Below are 22,899 nucleotides of genomic sequence, written 5' to 3' on the forward strand. Positions count from 1 at the left end.
AAATCTGTACTCGGATAACAATTATTATATATTTATTTATAATATAAATTAAGTACATTGGCTCTATGATATTTTTCCTTTTTAACTTGAGAAGTAAATATAGTTTTGTATTCTACAAGTTTTAGATATGTCATTCACACATTTATGTAATTTGGGATAGCAAGATTAGTTAATTTTAACCAATAAAATAAATAAGAAAATATTAATAAACTCCTCAGAAATCTACACATTTAGGCTATTACCTAGGTACAAAGGATTTTTAAGGAAGAAGTTCTTGCCAATGGTGGATTCCAATAACTGATGTTCTTTTATTAACTATAAAAAGCCTTTCAGTTAATTACACCCCAAATAAAATGTTTTTATAGGGAAAAATAGATTTTCAGTGTAATATGAAAATATTCTGGGATCTGCTTACACAGTTACTAAAATATTAAGTTCAGAAATTACTGGATAAGAGTATATAGAAACCCTATTTTGATTTTATTCTTGTTTTTCCTAATATATGATGGGATTTGTACTTCCCTGACCTATCCACAGAGCCTTGAAAATAATTTAGAGCTCAGTTGTTTCATTTGAATTTATGTATAAATTGAAATATACTATTTATTTTTACCAATAATGCATTTGGCAGAATAACTGGAAAAGTGTAATTCTACAATAAAAAATTTAAAAAGGTAATGGTAAGATATGACTTGCGTTCGAATACGATAATTATTCAGAGGTGGCTGTCTTGACATTTTTTCCAGAATGCTTCTGGTTTTAATGATTTGCAAAAGTTTACTGGTGGACAGTAAACGCGGTGTGTCGTCCCCCATACCCCCCTCCCCCACTGCCGCCTCCCCACACAAAGTATACTGAACTTATTGCTCTGAAAATTGCTGTTGAGTGGTTGAGTGAGTTGAATAAATGAGGCTTTTAAAAGTGACTACAGAAGTCGTTACATTTAGGAATGAAGCAGGGGTGGGGGGAACCTGGTAAAAATGCATTTTTATAAAGATACCGGGAAAGGTCTGAAATTACACGCAGGTCCTTCAAGATGTAGGGGAGCCGCTACCCGACAGCTCCAAAGAATTGTGGGGCGAAGTGAGAAGATGGCAGGTCTTGATTGGTTAGAGACAGCTGCATCCTGGCAGGTGATTGGCTCCACAGTTGCATGGGGCTGCTTGTGTCGTCACAATCCCAGCATTCCGTTGTAGCCTGCCTGTGGAACTCACGGAACTTGCTGACGGGAGCCAAACCCCACCCCCTCGTCTGCTGGAGCTGCCCTTAAAATGAGTAAGAATGGGTTTGGGAGCTATGGCGGCATCTCTGCTGCAGGCGGAGCCATCGGAAGCAATGACCCACCGTCTCAGGGCAGGGTAGCTCTTGCTTTTAAGTCCATACGATACAGGTCCCGAATCCAGGATATTATACCTTGCTGTGTAAACCAGCTGCTCACCTCCACTGTGATTGATAATGTCTTCACGATTAGGGGAATCGAGGTTTCCCTAGTCGCTATCGTGGGGATAATCAGGCAGGCAGAGACGGCTACAAATTACGTTCTTTACAAGATTGATGATATGACCACCAAGCCTATCAACGTCCGCCAGTGGGTCGGCAGAGATAGAGCAAAGCAGGGGATAACTCTCCTTCCAGTGAGAGTATACGCCAAAGTGTTAGGTATCCTCAAATGTTCTGCGGAGGTGAAGAGCCTTGAGGTGTTGAAAATCCGTGTCCTGGAGGACATGAACGAGTTCACCACACATATTCTAGAAACGGTTAACGCGCACATGATGCTGGATAAAGCGGCCTCTGGGCAAAGTGTCCCTGTTGTTCCCTCAGAAATGGATGAGGCCCAGATGCACAGCGAGTACCACCCCGACTTCATCCGGAAGGAGGTGCTGCGTTTGATTCAGGAGTGTCCTCGATAGGAAGGCAAGAGCGTTCGTGAGCTCCAGACCGAGCTTAGCAACCTGAGCATCGAGACCATCAATCAAGCCATTGAGTATCTGACCGTCAAGGGCCACATCTACCCCACTGTGGATGGGGAGCGTTTTAAATCTGCTGATTGAAGCAGTGAAAACTTTTTTTCATTTTCTGAAGACGCTGCCTCTAGTTGTGACTGAGTTTGACTGTTTGACTTTTAGGAAGTAGATTTCTTTAAACAAAAGATTGGAACTGGCATCCTTTTGGAACTTCACTGCTTTTCCAACTGCTTTGAACTTTTCTATTTTTCTAACTATATTTGAAGCTCAGAGGGAGATGGCGATGGATAAATTGACTGGCCTTTTTGTAGAGTTTACCAGCAAGCAAATGAAAACACTCTTGGACAGATGATTTTGGGGGAGAAAAGGTATAGAAAAAGTTGAAAATTATTAGTTGCATGGGAGCTGCTTCTGAAATACCTACATATTAGGAGAAAGTAGATGCAGTCAAGGAGCCAGTTAAGAGACAAAAAAATATTCTGTTGTTTTTACATTAGACTTATTTTCTATATTTGGATTTAGCATATTATAGTCATATTAGTATCTCTTGCTAAATATAGTAGTTGATTAATTCAGATGTGCTAAAGATAGCAGTTTATGAATTCAGGCACTCAGTTCAAATGTTCATTTAGTGATTTGCTCTTACACTGTAGGTTTATGTTTTTTTAAAAGATAAGATTATACTATGTTTAAATGGGAGGGTCAGCTTTGACTTTTTTCTTAAAATATGATTCATGATTGTTTCAAATACAATATGGAGATATTTGGATTAAATTACAATCTCTTGCAGTTGCATAGTACAGATACCAGACTTTTTGTAAGTTTCATGCTCTGATGTATTATTTATAGTACTAAATGCTCTGTTTTATGTATAAGAAGGTTTTATTCTTGTAGGGTAGACAAACAAAAAGTAATAATAGGAATTTTATTAAACTTTGCAAGTTTAACCAAAATTTATTTAAATGTTTTATTAAAGCACTTTTGCAAATCTTTACCACCCTGTGTGATATTTTTCTAAATTCATTTGAAAAGCCTATGGTTTTGTTTTTGAATATTAATATTGTAATTATCCAGAATAATTTTTTCTCTTCTCTATATGATATCAATAACATACATCCTATTTGTAATAATACATTTTAGTATAGGTTATATGACTTATGTGAGGCTTTTAAATAATTGAACACACTAAGCACTCAGTTGTACATACACTGAAGATGGTATCTTTCAAGTTACTATCTCTGTTACATTAGTGGAAAGAAAAAAATATATACATTCATATAGGTAGAAGAGAAAAGCATTACTTGTCTCAATCACAAAAAGAAGGTGCAAAACCAGAAAATCTCTTAAAAGCCAACAATCCATACTGTTAGAATGTGGCCTCTTTTTGCCAGTTCTTAGGAAAACTTATCAACAGTTCTTGCTTAAGCTTCCTGAGGCATAAATTTAACTTTTCTTCCCTTCAAAAGCAAGGAAGTCATAAATGACACTCTTTTGAAAACCACAAATGGTTAACATACTATGAACGTGTTTGTTAGTTAAATTATCAGACATCTTCCCAAATTCTAGTCTTCATAAACATAAGAAATTCTGAACTACTCTTTGTCAAAAAGGTTGCCTGCCCTGGGAAAATCATACTGAAGGAGAGACAGATGAGGGGCATATTTCTTCCTCAAGATGTCAGTGCGGAAAGAAATAGTCTAAGAGACGTAATATTCTTTTGTGGTATCACTTATACAAATGCTGGAAGCCTGAGATTAAAATCTGATATTTATGACTTCATAGGTCACTTTCCTAATTGTCAAGTTGATTCAATTGGCGGTTGGCTGGGTAGTCACCTTTCCCCTCACTCTAGGAATATTCCTAGAGCCAAAAAAGCTTTTTTTGGCTGTCTTTGTTGCCTGGGAACTGATGCTATATGTATACCCGAATTTAAGGCCAGGGACCACCCCCACTTCCTGCCCCATCCTTTGAGGGGGACTGTCCTCTATCTTTGTGCCTTGGGGTACTTTTTAGCTTTGTTAATTACCCTAGCACCCCCCCCCATTCTTCTTGTGCTTTACTGGGTTTCTGCTGCAGGTAAGGGACTGCGATGGAAGAATACTAAGTAGGTCTAGCTATAATGTGAAAGAAAATCAAACATTTTGAGGCAGAAACAATTGCTAGATTGCCGTACATGCATACTTAGTGCATGTTAGGGGTAGCAGATTTTTCAAATTCATTTTAAACCATCCACTTGGTATGCAGACTTCTTTTTCAATTTTGTTTAGATGGTGAATAAACTTGGCCAGTGCTCCCCTTCCTCTCCAGTTCTGCCCTGTATGTGAGCCAAATCTTTGAGTATAAGACAGAAATCCTGGGGAAATACCATTGACTATTTTCAGCAGGGACATTTAACTCTGAGGAACATGATAATTGATAATTATAAGCCACTGGGGGTTGTTTTTCTATGGCTCATAGGCATAAGAAATGTATGCATTTATATTGAAGTTGATTCTAAATGAACGGAATAAATAAATTTGAAAATGTTTTCAAGTCAAAGCTAATACTGTCATCACAATTGTTAGTACTTGTTTTATTTTACCTACTAAATTTAGATTTATATTTTGAGTAAATTATAAATTGTATTTTTACAATTTCCATTCACTTATAATGAATGAAAAAAGGTAACCACTGAGAATTCTTTAGTCATTAAACCGTTAGTGAGCAACTACTATATGCAATAGGAGTTAAATTTCATTTTAATAAGCTTAAATTTACTTGACTTATGAAATACTTATCAAAAATAATAATAGTTAATATTTTAACATTTATATAGTACTTATTATCTGCTAGGCACTGTTCTAAGAGAGAGAGAGAATGTGTATGTGTGTGTCCCTGTGATTTATAATCGAGGTCCCTGTGCCTCGGCTTATATTTCCAGCTCAGACCTTTCTCTTGAAGTTCAGACCCCATCTCCAAATGTCTTCCCAGATGCCCTACAGACATCTTTAAAACATTAAAAAATAATAGCAAGGAACACTTAACATATATACCATTTTTTATCCCCCAGGAAATGTTCTAAGAACTTGAAATACATACAACCAGGGAATCATTATGATTAGTATTAATATTGTTCTCATTTTATAGATGAGGAACTTGAGGCTCAGAAAGGTTAAGTAATTTGCTCTATTTTAATGTTACATGGCTAGTAAGTGTCAGAGCTAAGGTTCCAATCCTGGGTCCTTATCCACTTCTTTGTACTACCTCACAATAAGGAAAGTCTTTTAAAATATCCTCCTTTCATTCTTGTCACATACTAAATATTTTGACTTTATTCCTTTCATTAAAATTTGCCTGACTTGAATTTTTAAAAAAACACTATGAAATATTTCAGCAACAAGTATAGAGGAGAATATAAAAACACCTCTGTATTCATTACCAGTTTAAGAAACAAAATTTATTTTTATTATAGTTGTAGAGAACTTAGCCATATAACTCATTAATGTTTAATGACACTATAACATCCTTTGAGCTTGCATTTACACTGATTAAAAAATCATCTGAAAGTCTACATCTTCTATAAACCAATGCATTTATTTTTTGAAGTGTACTATCTTAAGAATATATATCATTGCATTGAAAAGTCGTATTCTTATGATCTCATGGCTCTTTGTAGAGAAATTTGGGACTCCTTTGCTCTATACATTTTGGATGATACCTCTAGTAATTCAAATGCCATCCATATATTATTCCTATTTACCATTATATGATAAATCAAGAAAGCTTTTTACTTTTACTATTGAGAATTACTAATTTTCTTTTTTTTTGGTAATACCTTAGGTTTGAGCAGTTCAATGAATAGCACTTAATATTATGTAGTTTGTTTTTATATAGCAGATGGATATCCCAGAAAGGAATAACAAATTCCCCTTGTCCATATGGGGCCTGCACATGGAGCTTACATTCTAGTAAGAGAAGTCAGACAATTAAAAAAAAATATATATATATATACACACACACACACACACATACATACATACATACATACATAAAATGTCAGGTTGTGATCTGTCCTGGGGAGGGAATGTTGCTATTTCATATCACATAGTCAGTGAAGGCCTCCCTGACTTTAGTGACATGTGAGCAGAGATCTAAAGAAGTGTGAGAGTGAGCTGTGTTGTCCACTGAAGGAAGAACATTGTTAGAAACAGGAAGCAGCAGCAGCAGCAAATGTCTGTTCCAGGAATGTCAAAGAGGCCAGTGTGGCTGGAGGCAGAGAATTGTGAGCCATTGGTAGGACTTTGGCTTTTACTGTGAGTGAGCTGGGAAGCTGTAAGAGGGTTTTGAGGAGAGTAATGGCCTGACCTGACCTAGGTTTTTAAAGGATAACTCTGGGTAGAAGCAGGGAGACCATGTAACATGTTGCAGTGAAGGAGCTAGAAATTTCACAGGAATTCTAGAGACAGCCGTATAGCTGTGCTTTGTGGAGGCCGATATGGAAGGTCACTTGACATCCCAAGGTAGTCCTAGAGCCTGATTATTTTTGTCATGAGTCTTCAACTCAGCAGCAGAAATTCATGGTGCCTGTCCCTGATTTGTTCATTGTGAACATGGATTCTATATGAGTCTGCTGCTTTTCTTGATATTAACTGCCTGGCCTTTGCTGTATTCCTCATTTAGAATTCTTAATGGGGAGATGCTGGTCCCCATTTGTTTCTGCTCTGGCAAAGCTTTTCATGCCGGACCACCTCAGCCTACAGGCCCACCTACGTGCTGGCCACACCTCTGGTCAGGTGACCGTCCCTAATCGAGTCAGTCGTGTCCTTGGGAAGGGAAAGGGAGGCAAGGTGATGTCCAGAATTTGTCCTCAGAAAGTATCTCTGGAGAGTGTTGCCCTAAGAAAAGGAGGAGGGGCTTCCCTGGTGGCGCAGTGGTTGAGAGTCCGCCTGCCGATGCAGGGGACACGGGTCGTGCCCCAGTCTGGGAAGATCCCACATGCCGTGGAGCGGCTGGGCCCGAGAGCCATGGCCGCTGAGCCTGCGCGTCTGGAGCCTGTGCTCCGCAACTGGAGAGGCCACAACAGTGAGAGGCCCGCGTACCGCAAAAAAAAAAAAAAAAAAAAGAAAAGGAGGAAATCAATGTAAGAATAAACCCAAGGAAGAGAATAATTTGTATAATAATAAGTAAATTATACAGAAAACAAAGAAAAAATAACGTGTAGAGGGAAAAATCACCTTGAATGCATCATGTCTTATTTGTTATATAACAGTAAAAGACTCCTTGAAATTGAACAGTAATCATTTAATATTATTCTTCCTTATGTAGAACTATCATTAATGAAATTAAATTTTGTTAGCCTTGTTCTCTTTATAAAGGAAATTTTTCTGGATACTAATATGAGAGAGAGCACGTTATATGATAGAGTACCACTAGAATGCCAGTCATGATATCTGATTTCCAGGCCTTGATTTCTCACTCTCTATGACCTTAGTCCAATCAGTGCACTCTTTGGGCCTCAGTTCTTCCATATGTAAATGAGATTGGAGCCTTCCAGCTCTAAACTTCTATGTTCTGTGTTCTCTTTTGCTTAGTTCCAATCTTCTTACTTTTGCTATAGGAACTAGATTATTAAGAAATTATTTTGAAGAGTGAGAAAAATGTTCCTCTATTAAGACTAAAAGATTTCCTAGCAATCTGTTATTTTCTTGCATTTGTAAATATATTTAACCAACTCTGGACAGGTATTTAGTTTTATTTTATTGTTTTAAAGGTATTTAGTTTCCTTTAAAATATTGAAGGAAGCAGTTTCTGTGTCTCTGTTACATAACTATTTTCCAAAGCTGATATTCATTGGAATCTGGGCATTTGCCCTCTTCATGGCTGATTTGCTTCTCTACCAGTTTTAACTGATTTCTTTTTGTTCAGCCCCTAGTAAAATAATAAATATATAGACACTCATACACACACTAATAGCTTTACTAAACATTTTCAAAGCACAGTCATTTCAGAATATTAAACAGAGTCATGATTTTCAAATTCATATAGTATTTAATCACTTAGATGATAAAGGCTCTAAGAAAGTAATTTCTTTATATTATTTTTCTGCTAATGGCAAATATTTAAAAATTCCTTTTATAAGCCATCATTAACTGGCCATATCCCAAATCACTCCATTACTATACATTCCTTCAACATTTATTTTGTACTGTACACATTCACCTGCACCTGCTTATGCTGTGTAATAATTTCATGCATGTATGTCTGCTTTTCTCATTTCTATTTTAGACTCCTCTAGGGAAGGGAACCTCTTGCCCTCTTATTTGTTTCATGATGGCAGTTACAGTGTAATTTATATACAATAATGTGTGATTTGATGTAGATGTTGACCCACCATCAGTAAAAACCTATGCTTCTCCAGCCATGAGAATGAATTTGCATTAATCTGGCTCTATTTTGTGGCCATGCATTTTAAGATGTAATCAGAGAAAAAGAATGAAGCAAGCTTCCTCCATACAAGAGTGAAACCTGTTGGTTTGATTTGAACCATATTCATCAGCTACAGACAACGTAGCATGCTTTCCACGATGGTCTTTTTATGGTTGTATGGTGAGTTAATGAAACTGAATGTTTACAACTCTATTTAACACCCTAAAAATCCATGAGTTTTGACTATAAAATAAATCCCAATCTGCCACCACAAATCGTATTAGACTTTGCACATACCATGGTCTGTGTGTTTCAGAATGACAACTATGTTATTTATAGATTTTTGTTCATATTCCTCTACTAAAGTTTATGAAAGGAAGCAGTGCCTGCTGAGAAATGACCAATGAGTTGGGACGATTTTATTCCCAGCCAACCCATTACAGGATGCATAGGTACTTGGCAATACATTTTATGAAGATCCAAAGAAATGTGTAGCAATAAATCATTGTCAGTAAGCTTTCTCAACACATGACAAAAACAAGAAATACTGGTTTGAAGAATAGTATGAGAGTTGTGATTGTGTAGAATTCTTTCAGAGTTGTTGCTGAAATTGCCTTATAGCTTGAAGGGTATGTTACCCCACTAGGAAACTGTTTTTTTCTGTTTTGCTTTGAATCTTAGTTATCTGCCAAACTCATGGCATAGTGTGTATATTCCCTTTCTGTGACGATAGCTTCCTCAGCCAATCTTTTCAAGCAGGTGAAAACAGATAAAATATCTTTTAGAGTTTCTGTAGGTGTGGTTATTTGCATTACCTCTGGCATATTTGTTTTTACTTGATATTTTCGAACTTCCCTTTAGATTTAAACATATTTTGCTAGCACATTAATATGCATTTTAATATAATCATCATAATGAAAATAGCTGACTCTTGACAGTAATACAAATTAGGAGTAGAAAGTACTTTCTGAATTATGGGTGTTAATAACTATTTGAACAGCCAATATTAAATGCATTAAAAGCTTGGCAAAGCAGCTGACAGTACTTAGAAAGTTAATATAACGTTAGATGCAGATCAATACTCTAAGAACATTTTGCACTGGACTACTTATGAAAAGCAGAATAATAAGGACAATTTTTTATGGTGCAGAAATGGGAAGAGGACTTAAAATTGTGAGCACATCTCATAAGGCAGCATTATGTGCAGTATTGCGAAAGCAGAGTTGTATTTTAAATTTGTTTACTTTAACTTTCAAATGCATAAACCGTTTTAGAAGACCCTAGTACAGTTTTACATAGACTAGAAAATAGTAAATTCAGAGTAGTTATGTCAAATTGTATGCTTTCTTTTAAAATCTTGGTCAACAATTTGTATTAACAGCAACCATGTTGGCTCATTTAGCTAAGTTTGTCCCATAAATATTCAGTGACATTGAATTTTAATTATATAATATTAGCTTCAAAACAGAATTTTAACTTAATGCAGATCCAATATTATATCTCATAATACAACCAAACTAGATCTATGTGTCCTATATTATTTTCAAAAAGAAAAACATAGGAACAGCAAATACTGACTTGGGTTTCTGCAGTATTGTTTCAGTTGGAGAAAATGTTAGAGACATTAAAGTAGAATAAATGATGGCTCCTATGTTGGTATTTATTTTATTATTATATAGGAAGCTCCACCAAGGCAATGCATTTTCTCATTTAAATGATGTGTTTTAAATTTGAAAACCAATATGTATATATAATAATTGTCTAAAATAATTAGAGACTTGTAACTGGACATGTAATTATAAAGGTATATAAAATCTAGCAGCAGAGTCTAAGCACGATAGTTAAATGGATTTCTAAATAGAAGGTGAACTTCTTTCCATTTAAAAATATCTTATATGCATTTTATTGTATTTTCTGTATATTCAAAACTAGCCTTGGGAAGAAAAAGCTTATAAGTATGCGTTGTTTGAGATATTTTTATTTTGCTTTATATGAATTAATTTAACTAAAGGTCTTGGACACATACTAGGGTTTTATATACTTATTATTATGGGACTATTACTAAAGCAATTGCAGCTTTCAATAAGAGATGCAGATATCCCAATACCATTAAGATGAGGGTAAAAATACAAGCTCCAAGTAAGGTGGGAATGTGGTAGTTTTCAAAAAGTCTAGGACAATGTCAGGTAGTGATTTGAGTATAAAATAGTTCCAATTTTCCCCATAGCCAAGGGGAAAAAAAGGCAGAGTATTGACAGACATAGCTGTTATCTGATGAATGACAGTGCATTTATTTTTCAGGGAAGGACATTCTTTCTGATTTTAAACTCAGAGAATTTTATTTTGTTTTTCTTTAAACGAGGGGTATTGAACACCACAGTAGAGTGAGTCTTTGATAGTTTTCCATAAAGTACAGAGGATTTCTGTGAATGTCCATTTCCTCCATGGGGCCTTGAGTTAAAAAAAAAAACCCACAAAGTCATGATATTTCTACAAAGACCCAGAGTAATAGTACTGGTATACAGCTTCCCCATAATCCAAGCTGCTACCAAGGTGTAATTGAGTAGTGTCCCTGAGGCTCTCCCTCTGGAATATCTATCATCTCTGCTGGACTTTTGATAGGAGCTGGATAGCTGACAATTCACAATTAAGATGCCAGCTAGGGCTTCCCTGGTGGCGCAGTGGTTGAGAGTCTGCCTGCCGATGCAGGGGACGCAGGTTCGTGCCCCGGTCCGGGAAGATCCCACATGCTGCGGAGTGGCTGGGCCCGTGAGCCATGGCCACTGAGCCTGTGCGGCCAGGGCCTGTACTCCGCAAAGGGAGAGGCCACAATAGTGAGAGGCCCGCGTACCACCAAAAAAAAAAAAAAAAAAAGAAAGATGCCAGCTAACACCTGGAGCACAGGTATTCTGTGTAGTCGATTGAAAGAAGATCCATGTGCACTAGATAACAGTGTTTGCTCTATGACCCCAGCTGTTTGATCGGTGTTAGATAATGGGCAGCTAATTTGGGGAGATTTCCCACCTGGTCAGTAAAGCTGCAGGTGTATGGCCTCTCACATCGGGCAGTTTAAACCTGAAAATCTTCTGTTGAGATGGAATCCATGAAGGGAGAACATAGAAGCCAGTATAACATTGTAGTGTACTTTGAAAAGGTAAATCAGCTTCAAGTGAGATAGCTAGCTTAGTAGTCTGCCATATGAATGTGAATCTCAAACCTTCATATGCTCAGAATCAACCCACTCCTATTTGTTAGGTCTGTTCTGCAGCACCCAGCATTACTGAAAATACGCAGATTTGGTCTAATTCTATTTTGGAGGGTGCTGCCTGAATACTGAGTATTGCTATAGGTTTTTTTAGGGCAAGGCTATGGTACCATACCACCCTTGATACCAGCTTCCAAGAGAGTTACCTGGATATCGTTTCTTAAATTGGTACATTCAGCATTCATTCATCCAAAAGTATTAAAGACTAAGTGCTAAACTGGAGTGTTAAATGGATTTTTAAAAATTGAGTTATCATAAATTTCCGTATGTGAATTAACATTTGTCAAAGAATAAGAATACCCTGAAATGAATCCAGCACTAAAACTATATTAAGCATTTTTCTTTGATATAGAAAATGTTTAAGAATTTTGTAATGTTGTTGAGGTCAACATTATAAGCATCAATTAAAATGGCAAAATATTTTAATTGTAAGTGGTATGGGACATTGCCCTAGGGATATTCTCTGACCTTATGACATGTTTTGTATCTTGAAAAAAACTTCTGTCAGTTTATTTCCTCATCATTACTTTCTCCCAGGAATAGAATGCAGGATACACTGTGCTGTGTTATCATGTGAGCTTTTCATTAATTTTGGTTTCTGCTATTACTTAGTATTGTTTATAAATGACAGAATTTATTTTACATGTTGGAATCATGTGTTTGCTGATGACAGTAGTTTGATGCAAGCATTCACTTTCATGCATTTCTCAACTCTTTCAAATGATCTTGGAAAATTGGAGTAATAAAAGTTAAGAAGAGACAGCCATAGAGGAGTTAATTTCGAGGGGCAAGAACAAATTATACATGCATATGGATTTTTCAAATATGTGGCTGGAAATTTCTGAAACGTTGATAGGAGGGATGCTAGATAAATATGAATTATCAAATAGTGCTGTGGAGATACAAGCACCATGCTGAACATATACTGTGGAGCTTAGGTAAGCATGATTCTGGACTTAGAGCACTCGTCCATCTATTCAAGGATTTGGCTCTGAGCCCTGTGTGTATGATTTGGTGTCATCTTTGAGACTCCTTGTTCATCACACTTGCCCATTTTCTTATTTGCAATATCTCTTGCATAGTTTTTACGTTTCTATTGTCAATACTCTAGTTCAGGCCTCATTCCCTTTGCAGACAGGAATTGACAGAGGAACTGATTGTCCAGCAAAGAGTTCACTGTTCACTGGGTTTGTTTGTTATAGCCAAAGTGAGCAAGGCAAAGCACAGAGGGATAGAGAAGTTAAGGAGGTTAGCAGGAAGTGTAGGGGAGGAAAAAGTTTTACTCGACCCTCTTAGGGTCCCTGGCTGTGACTGAAAATTAAACTGACAAAGATTAACAGGAGAAAGGCATACAAATTTTACTGAATTTTTACATATACATAGGAGCCTTCACAAGAGGATGAAGACCCAGAGAACTGAACAAAGCCAGAAGCTTTTATACCTTTTAGACAAAGAAACAACAAATTTGTGAGAAATTGACAAGACAAAGGGATTTGGGCTAGGGGTAGTAAATGGTGAAGAAGTAACTAGGATGATAAGGGTTAGTTTAACAAAGTTTTTTTATACAGCCTTCTGCGCCCTCAATTCCCTGCCTCGGATGATAAGAATGCGTTTCCTTCACGTGGTACATACAGGCAGGATGGGTGACTTTTACATGGGAGATTTATCTCCTGCTTTCATGGGAGAAGGGGCTGGGTTGGGGAGCAGTGAGGTCAGAGTGACCTTCTTGGTTCTGCCCTTTTCTCAGACTCCTTCAGCTTAAGATATTCATTATGCCAGGGTGCCATATTTTGGGGTGTTGTGTTCTGAACTCCATCGGAAGCAATCCGATGGCTGACCACTTCATTAGTGCTGGGTAAGGAAGCAAGTAAGGCTAACCAAGAACTATTATTCCCAAATTAAAGTTGAATGGCTCCATTTTTTCCAGGTGCTTCCTAATACTTGATTATTGTGTCAGGCTAAATATCAACTAACAATTGCTACATTTTTTGAAGTGGATGTTTACAGATCTGTGCTTCACTGGTATGTCTACAATCTATAATAATGAATTGCAATATGGCAGGGCTCTGCATCTGTGCTGAGCAAGTTAACTATTTTATTTATTGGTATATGGGAAGAAGAAAGAAAGTATATTTTTGAATATCCCCTATGTGTTTATTGTCTAAAGTTTCCCTTGCTTCTTGATAGAATCCATAATAAATAATTTTTAAAAATTCCTCACTGGTATTGCTTTCACATCTAAATATACACATTGATGATATTTGAATATATTTTAACTTTTATCCAATATTCCTTCATGAAAGGAAAATAACCAAAAAACTTGTAACCACTAATTGGTGATATATTTGTTAATTGTTGATAATACAGTTGAATGGGAGGTATGTAAGGACTGAGGAATGATTGATTCCAATCATGGTTTTGCCATTAACAAGCTCTGTGATCTAAAACAAGTCAATAAAATTCTTTTATTTTCTTCATCTGTAAAATGAAGGAGCCAATATGGAGTAACAGTTTAATTTCACAACCAGTAAAGCTACTCTTGTGAGTGCATGTTCTTTCATAGAGGTTTGTTTATAAATGAAGATAAAACCTTGTTGTTAATTTAAGTTGTGTCTGTTTCGGTTTTTAACTGTTCCAATTGAAAAGAAAGTCCTTGCATTTTTTTTTTTTTTTTTTTTTTTTTTTTTTTTTTTTTTTTTTTTTTTTTGCGGTACGCGGGCCTCTCACTGTTGTGGCCTCTGCCGTTGTGGAGCACAGACTCCGGACGCGCAGGCTCAGCGGCCATGGCTCACGGGCGCAGCCGCTCCGCGGCATGTGGGATCTTCCTGGACCGGGGCACGAACCCGTGTCCCCTGCATCGGCAGGTGGACTCTCAACCACTGAGCCACCAGGGAAGCCCGGTCCTTGCATTTTTGAAGGAGGTCAAAGTTACTTAAGCAGTTAAAGCATTATGCTTTCTTTAAAAAGCATTCGTATGTTTTCAAAGACTTATCAAATATTGTAACTTTAGGAGTAGCTATGTTTCTAGATTTTTCTGAAAGTGAGTGCAAGGCAGGTTGAATATAGTAGAAGGCTAATATTTCTTTCTTAGGGACTTTATTATACTGCATTGTAATCCTATAAAGATTTTATCTGTATGTCATATACAGTTTATTATTATTGTTTTGTTGTCATTGTTTTAGATGATTTATATCACTGTGGAAGAGAAAAATAGTGAGTTTTTTGGTTTAATTTGTGTTAGATAAGCCTTAACAATTCTCATGGTGTTTAATGTGGGGTTATTAAAGATTTTGACTGTTCATTATTCAATGATTATGTTTTGAAAAAATTTATTAAAGTTGGATATATTAAGATGTTTAACTATATTTAAGAGTGCACATATGTACATACAGGTGCACACATAATTTCCATAGTATCTTTATCAGTTTTAGGGGAAGGGGGTTTTAAAATATTATATAAAGATAAACTAGAAAAGACCAGAAATTTACCATTACGGATCACATTCTGAGACAATAAAACATTTGAACTTGCTGAGATTTTTTGACATCCACCATGAGGACCCAAAGAAATGGTTCTTTGTGGTTTGGTTGCAGTTATCCTGTGCTAAAAATATTCAGGAACATTAAATTTCTTTGATCTTTGTCTACATAGCTATCACACTCTATAATGAGTCTTTAATTATATGTTTTTGGAACTGCACCTGGTAGGTGAGACGGACTGTTGCATTTCTGTTGTTCAGTCATCAAATAGCAATTATCTTTCAACTCTCCTTACCCCTGTTACCATGAAAGAGCATTCACTGACCTTCTCTGCTGCCCACCAGAGCCAGTTAGTATAACATGCAGATTGGTGTAGGAAAAAATGAAATGTGTGGCGGTACCTGCTAACACCTCTCTGTTTTCCTCCTTGCATTCAAAGAACTTCTAACCTTATTCACAATAAACTTGGTGTCAGCTCTCTTTCATTTCCAGGGTGTATAAATTAGGAATGTGATTTCCTGGAGTAAGTTCATTTTAACAAAATTCCACTACTAAAAGAAATTGGACGTCCTGTGGAGTGTGTGATAGAATTTTAACTTTATTACTTAGCTTAGGAAAATACATTTTTCTTGTGGAAGTTAACATTTTATTATAAGTTTGACTGGTTATATCACTAAGAAGATGACTTAAGTATGCTAACATAATTATATTCACAATTTCAAACATACGAAGAAAATTTAAAACATGACTGGCTTTTGCTTGAATGTTTGGAATGGTCTTTCTCCCTGCTTCCCCTCTATTTACTATAGATTAAAGACTATTTTTAATTTCATTCACATTTTTGGTACATTTTGTTTTCATCATTACATTAGGCTAAGGCTGTCTCTTATATTTTTCTAAGAATACTTTTTAAAGAAGGGTGAGGAGGAAAATATTCTTTGCTCGATAGCCTTTTGGGCATTTTAACAGATTTGGACTTAAGCCATTATGACTATCTCCAAAGTATTGATAATTTTGAGAGCTTAAGAAATTGATTTTAATAAATAAGAAACTTTTATCCTTTGAGGGAGAATTTTACTTAAACTATTGCCCTCAGGAGATTTTTATATGTAACTCAGGCATTTACAATTTGTTGTGAGCAACTCTTAAAAAAATGTGTGAGTAGCATGAAACAGAGCAGGATTTTTCCAATGAGACCTGATGGGGAGAATAAATGCAGCCAGGTAAAACCCTCTTAAGCAAAAAGCAGAGGATATAGGGAAAGATGGAGTGTCTTCTTTGGTGTTTTCTAAGGAAATTGTAACCTGTTTCAATACTGAAGTCAAAACCACTAAGAGCTGGAAAATTGACATATTCAACCTTTTTATGAATCAGGTGAAATAAGTGGTCAGTGAATATCATGCTTCAAAGGGATTTGTACAAATGTCTGGAAATGGCAGTGTTACAAATAATAGATATTCTAAATTGGTCAGAAATAGTTCATGTACTAATCTACCATGATGAATAGTTTCGAAGGACATTGAAATGCCCAAGGGTATTGTATTTACTTTCATGGAGACAAACCTGAGTGGATATATATTTTTTTATCTGGTTAAGACCAAGGCAGTCATAGCATGTACAAATCCATGTTGTTTTTGTTGTTAACATTTATCTTTTTCACGGATGTATGTTATTGATAGTGGAATTATCTATGAAGTTGATTTGGCTGAACAAATTATCCTTTAAAAAGGCTGAAAATACTAGGTTTTTCTTGGCTACTGTTTGGAGATGTTGATATGTGGACTGTTTGCATTGGGTTGTGCATTAGTTTTAATCACCCAGCACCCTTTTTCTTTCCATAAGGGCCTATAACTAAGGTTTGGTTTTAATTTCACTGAAAACATTACATTGGCAACATTGGTATTAAAATGAGATGTTTCCCTGGTATTAAAATATGTAAACACTATTTGCAATCATCTTTAAAGTCTCCTCAACCCTTTGAATTAGTTGTTTCGTGTCTTATAATTTTACCAATTTTATCAATTCCCCCAAGAAACTCTGGACTATCCTTCATTTTATTTGATGTTCCAGTGATTTGGGTTGTAGTATGAGATTACACATGGGAATAGAACACCATTAGAGAGAAATAAAATTCTTTGTACAGAACACATAACCCTCTATACTAGCCTTTAGCACTGTACAAACAGTGATAAAGGGATGACATGACTAATATTGGACTTCGGCACATGAGACCAATTGCCTTTACTGCTTATGGGACTCATGATAGAACTTCCTAATTTTATCTTTAAGCCTTTTGAAAGAAAGACGTGAATCTGGACAGTCTAATTATAAATGTGCATGTAGTCACTACTTCCTGTTATATCTGTATTGCGTATAGTATACTGAACTCATCCGTCCACTAATCTGATTTTAAGTTATATTTACATGAACTGTAATTAAATAATTCAGAGTCTGAATGTCCAACTTACGGATAAAAGGTTGAAGTTTTTGGAATCTGTGTAGGATTTTCCTTTACATTTATGTGTGAGGGAGCAGAACATCATTTCCTCGTAAAATAGGCACATTTATAGAGTTTTCCTCACTTTGTTTTGCCCTGGAGAGCTAGAGAGGGGAGAATCTTGCTTTCTCATGGACTTAGGGTTCAACAAATCCTCTGATACTTTCATTAGATATAAGATTTTCTTTCCCTTGATCATACCAATCAGTGTAAGTGGGCCCTTTAAAAATAATGACCTCAGAAGTTCTGAAAGCCTGGGGTAGATTTCTGTTTTAAAACCTTGATATATTTAGATATCTTTCTGTCAGAATTATGCATGAACTATAAATAGACTTCTCTCTCTCTGCATATCCCCCTTCCCCCACCATTGTAATTTCTATGTCTATTTCAATGTGAATTGGCCAGCATTAATATAGTAATGAATATACACAAAGTTGAATAATAGCAATAAGTTAAAGAAAGCACATGATGTGATATGAGTGTCAAATATTTAAATTATTAAATCTTTTCCAAAAAATCAATCAGTAGAAGTTTAGTGTCTATTTAGATTCTTCTGCATATTTCATACAATTAAGATACTTATCAATAAATGAATGGATGAAATGTTATTAAGTGTTAATATTTTTGAAAAGGAGTCTTTAATTTATGCCTAAAATCATACTGTATTTTGGACAAGAAGATTTAAAGAGCATTCAAGGTTTTGATTTTTAATATTTTCAGAAATATCTTAATACAGGTTCACTGTGCACGATTTCATTTAATAGTCACAAAGGCCTTCTGGGGTACAGGTACTATTCTCCTCCCTATTTTAAAGCTTAGAGGTTTTAAGTAACCGATCAAAAATAACACAGCTAGAATATGACAGAGATGGGATTGGAACCTAGATGTATCTTCTTCTAAAGCTTATGCACTTAACCATGTCACTCTGCGATCTCACAGAGATAGTCCATTGATGAATGGAGGCTTATTTTTCTGACCTTTGAGTAAAGGTGGGAAAAGATCTCTAATTTTCTTTCTTTCTTTTTTTTTTTTTTTTTTTTGCGCTACGCGGGCCTCTCACTGCTTTTGCCTCTCCCGTTGCGGAGCAACAGGCTCCGGACGCGCAGGCTCAGCGGCCATGGCTCACGAGCCTAGCCGCTCCGCGGCATGTGGGATCTTCCCGGACCGGCGCACGAACCTGTATCCCCTGCATCGGCAGGCGGACTCTCAACCACTGCGCCACCAGGAAAGCCCAATTTTTAACTTCTTGAGCAATATAGGGATGTTGGACTGCCTTATAGATATAGCCACACCTTTTATACCTAAGGTCAGAAAATACTGTCTCATTTTGGGTCAGTCCTCTTCTTCCCTAGAAAATTTTCCTGGCTTCTTTTTCAGTGTTCAGATCTAATCTTGGACTCTTGCTCACTCGTATGTTAACTGTCCTCACTGATCTTTCTATTGTTTTTGTTTGGGTGATTCATTTGTTCCACCTGGTCCCCTGTCAAGTCATGGTTACAAATATCACCATGTATTTGTAGCATGGGAAGACAACTCTTTAATGTAGGTAACTTGATAACATAAAATCACCAATATGTTAATACCAAGAAATGAGATTATGGAATCACCAATATGTTAATACCAAGAAATGAGATTATGGGCTCTAGCCCATCTTAAAAAAAAAAAATGTATAAGCTACATCTGGCTCTGTTCTTTCCAATAAGCTGCCATACCTAAACTTGATTGGAAGTTTTAGTTGGAGTCTCCAGATATCTTTCTTTGACAGTATTTGGTAGATTTCTTATGAAGCTTAGGACTTTGAAAGACAAGAAAAACGTGGGTTGAAAATTACCTATCACACCTAAATGAATGAAGTAAGCTGTTAAATAATACAAAACATGTAATTCTGTGTCTAGACATAGATTTGTAGGTTTAAGCCCAATATAGTTCTGGAACAACTACTAATTCTTCTTCAATGAGTTATTGCTGGAGCCATGAGCCAGATGTTACAGGAAACCATGTACTGGTCCTGTTAGTAATTTCTAATGGTATGATTGAAATAAACATGGGCTTTGGAGTCAGACCTAGGTGTGGGGGTGTGAGTCCTAGAACTGATACTTGTTGAATGATGTTTTGCAAGTTACTTAGCTACTTTGCTTCTCAGTTTCTTTATGTGAAAACACTTTTGGGAATGGCTAAAGTCAAAAAAATTGACAATATGAAGTGTTTGAAGGATCTGGAGCAATTAGAGCTGTTACACTTTGCTGAAGGAGTCCCAAATGGTATAGCCACTTTGGAAAGCAGTTTTTAAAAATTTAAACATGCACTTATCATAAGACCCAGTAATTCTACCCCTAGTTATTTTCCCAAGAGAAATGAAAATATATGCTTACACAAATACGTACATGTGAATGTTTATAGCAGCTCTATTCATACTCATCAAAACCTGGAAACAACCCAGATATTCATCAATTGATGAATGGATAAACAAATTGTGTTATATCCATACGATAAAAAGGAATGGACTACTGATACATGCAATAACATAGTTGAATATCATAATATTTATGTTAAATGAAAGGAACCAGACACTGAAAGCTGTATACAGTATGATTCCATTTCTAATGACATTCTGGAAAAAGCAAAACTATAGGGACACAAACCAGGTAAGTGGTTGCCAGGCAACTGGGAGTAAGGAAAAGGGATTGACTACAAAAGGGGAATGAGGGAATATTTTGGTGTGGTGGAAATGTTCCAAATCTTGTTTGTGTTAGAGGTTGCACGACTATATTTTGTCAAAATGATGAACTTTACTGTATGTAAATCATATCCCAATAAAAAGAAAGGGAAAAAAACCTTGTGTTCAGAGTGGTTATGGAAATTATAAGAGATCATCTTCCTCGCCCATTTTTTCTGCTGCTTGGTTCTTCATTATCCTCTGTTGCTTCTGTGTCTCTTATAACTTTGGGGGCCATGATAAATTGCAATTTCTTATTTCAAAGCTGAGATACTACAGAAAATTGATGTCTTTATCTTTTTCTGCAATCTGAGTCAGATTTTAAACGGAGTGATCAACTGTATTTTTATACTTCTAGATATTCCAGTTAGTACTGCATAACTCAGAGCTGGAATTGGCAGACTCTGTAAAATATACCAAATATACTTGCTTTGACTGGATTCCTCATCTCTGTTCTGTGGCAGTGGGAATGTATAGTATGGTTGGGAGGGTATTTAGAGCAATCTTGAATTTTGAGCCTGGAGTCCTGCTTGAGAAAGGCTTCCTCCACTTCTCAGCAAACCATTGTTCTATGCCAGGGGTTCTCAAACTTGAGTGAACATCAGAATCACCTGGAGGAGTAATTAAAACACATTTCTGGGTTCCACCCACAGAGTTACTGAGTCAGTAGGCCTGGGGTGGGACCCAAGAATTTTGTATTTCTAACAAATTTCCAAATGCTGTTGATGCCCCTGGTTTGGGACACACACCTTGAGAACCACCGATTTATACTTACTCTGGTGTTGCAGTATCAAAATTCCTGCCTACATACAGTAGCCAACATTTTGTTTATAAACCACTTAATCATTTCATGGCCACTTTTGTATTGGGTAAAACCTAAATATATGTATATTTATATATAGACTATATATATATATATATATATATATATATACACATATATATGTATATAGAGAGAGACAGACAGTAAGCGTTTGGCTAGAGGCTACAAAGTATTTGATGCTTAAAGACAGAGAAATGGCAAGACAAAGGAAAAAAAAGGTATGTCTAGCTGTACCCCTTCCTCTTCACCTCTTGAGTGTCATCCTACTATATCATAATTATTTTATTCCCCTAGCTAAAGGCTCCTTTTGTACTCCCATTCTCTCTACTTTAAAGCTCTGAGGACTCTTACCAGTCCTCCTCTGTGCATTGCCCTAACATATTCTCAGTTAAGACTTTTCACTTCCTACTTTGTAATAAATAGGCCCAGCCTCCTCACACTTAGGTTTCATGATTATATCCTTTTTTTTTTCACTCCGATAATAATTTTCACTGAATGAAACCAAAGTACCATCAGCTGCCCAAATTGAAACAGTCTGGGATGTGTGGGTGACTGATTTCAAGTGAACAAATAGAAATCATGGTCTTGTATCAAACACTTCCCTAGACCAAGAAGCAAATAATCCTAATAACTTTAATAGCACTAGGTATAAAAAGAAACAGGTAAAATTTAGAATCTTTAAAGAATTTGTGAGTGTTAAATTTAAGGAAATCATAGATTATTTCATCTTTCCAGATGCCAAAGCAGATACTGAGGGCTGTATATATAAATTTGTTCAGAATTTCTGTTATTTTAAGGTTGCTGTAGGGTATTTTCTGCTGTTAGGATATCTGCTGATTTCTGTCTGTGATAGATTAAATACAGTATTTTATGTTTAGAGAGCTGATGTCCTTTTCTCCTTCTCCTACCACCCCACTGATTATCAAGTCTTTAGAGAAAATAGCTCATTGTACTGGTTGATTACATGCCTCAATTGAATAGTAGCTTGCTGCCAATTATCATTACAATGCCGTATTGATTTTTTCTCATTTCCTCTGTGGGAATTAAAGCAGAATTTGTTTAAAATGAGTTTCCATATATATTGTGGATGTGATTGGTTCCAAATATTTGAGCTATTTTTTAAATGTATTTTCTTCAGTGATCTGTTATTTCTTACTGATAGTCTCTTAGAAATTTAGGTCTCTTCTTTACCTTAGGTAGATATGAAATGTGATTTAAAACCTGTGGAATTGATCTATAGTCATGGTTTAAATATGTCGAGTATAGATTTTAATTATTGCTTCACAGGCATCCTGCTGTATGTTAATTTACGTTTGTAAAGTTCTTGGACAATATGATTCTGCTGATTCTCTTAACCACACAAGTCAGTAAATTAAATTAAATTTTAATTAGAAAATATTTAGTGTTGACTATATGTAATCCATTCTGCTAAGCATTATGGGAGACAGAAAGATGAGTGAGATCATATAACAGTCTTCAGAGAATTTATAATCCAGAAAGGTGGGTGAAGACACTTGTGGTATGAATCATAATGTCAAGTAGTAAGAGATGCACAAACACGGGCATTCAAAGAGAAAATAATGCATTTGGATGGAGGACTTACAGGAAGAAAACATTAATGGAGGAATTGACAGTCAAGTTGAGCCTTGATGGGTTGGGAGAGACGGAGTTGGAGTTACCTTCTGGGAAGTGAGGTCAAGCAGGGAAATGCAGGGAAGACTCCAGGAAAGAGAATATGTCTGATTTTTAT

At 36.1% G+C, this 22,899-nt stretch overlaps 2 protein-coding genes across 7 annotated transcripts in view; both read left to right on the forward strand.

Moving 5' to 3' along the window:
- Nucleotides 1-22,899, forward strand: part of DIAPH2 (diaphanous related formin 2) — an 889,270-nt gene that overhangs the window by 206,027 nt on the left and 660,344 nt on the right. The window lies entirely within an intron of this gene.
- RPA4 (replication protein A4) lies at nt 1,272-2,051 on the forward strand (the record flags this gene model as incomplete). The annotated part of the gene is given in 2 exon segments (XM_082864624.1): nt 1,272-1,907; nt 1,911-2,051. Coding segments are annotated over 2 exon segments (777 nt in total).

This window comes from Leucopleurus acutus, assembly GCF_964270905.1.
Source record: "Leucopleurus acutus genome assembly, chromosome: X".
In the NCBI taxonomy this organism is placed as follows: domain Eukaryota; kingdom Metazoa; phylum Chordata; class Mammalia; order Artiodactyla; family Delphinidae; genus Leucopleurus; species Leucopleurus acutus.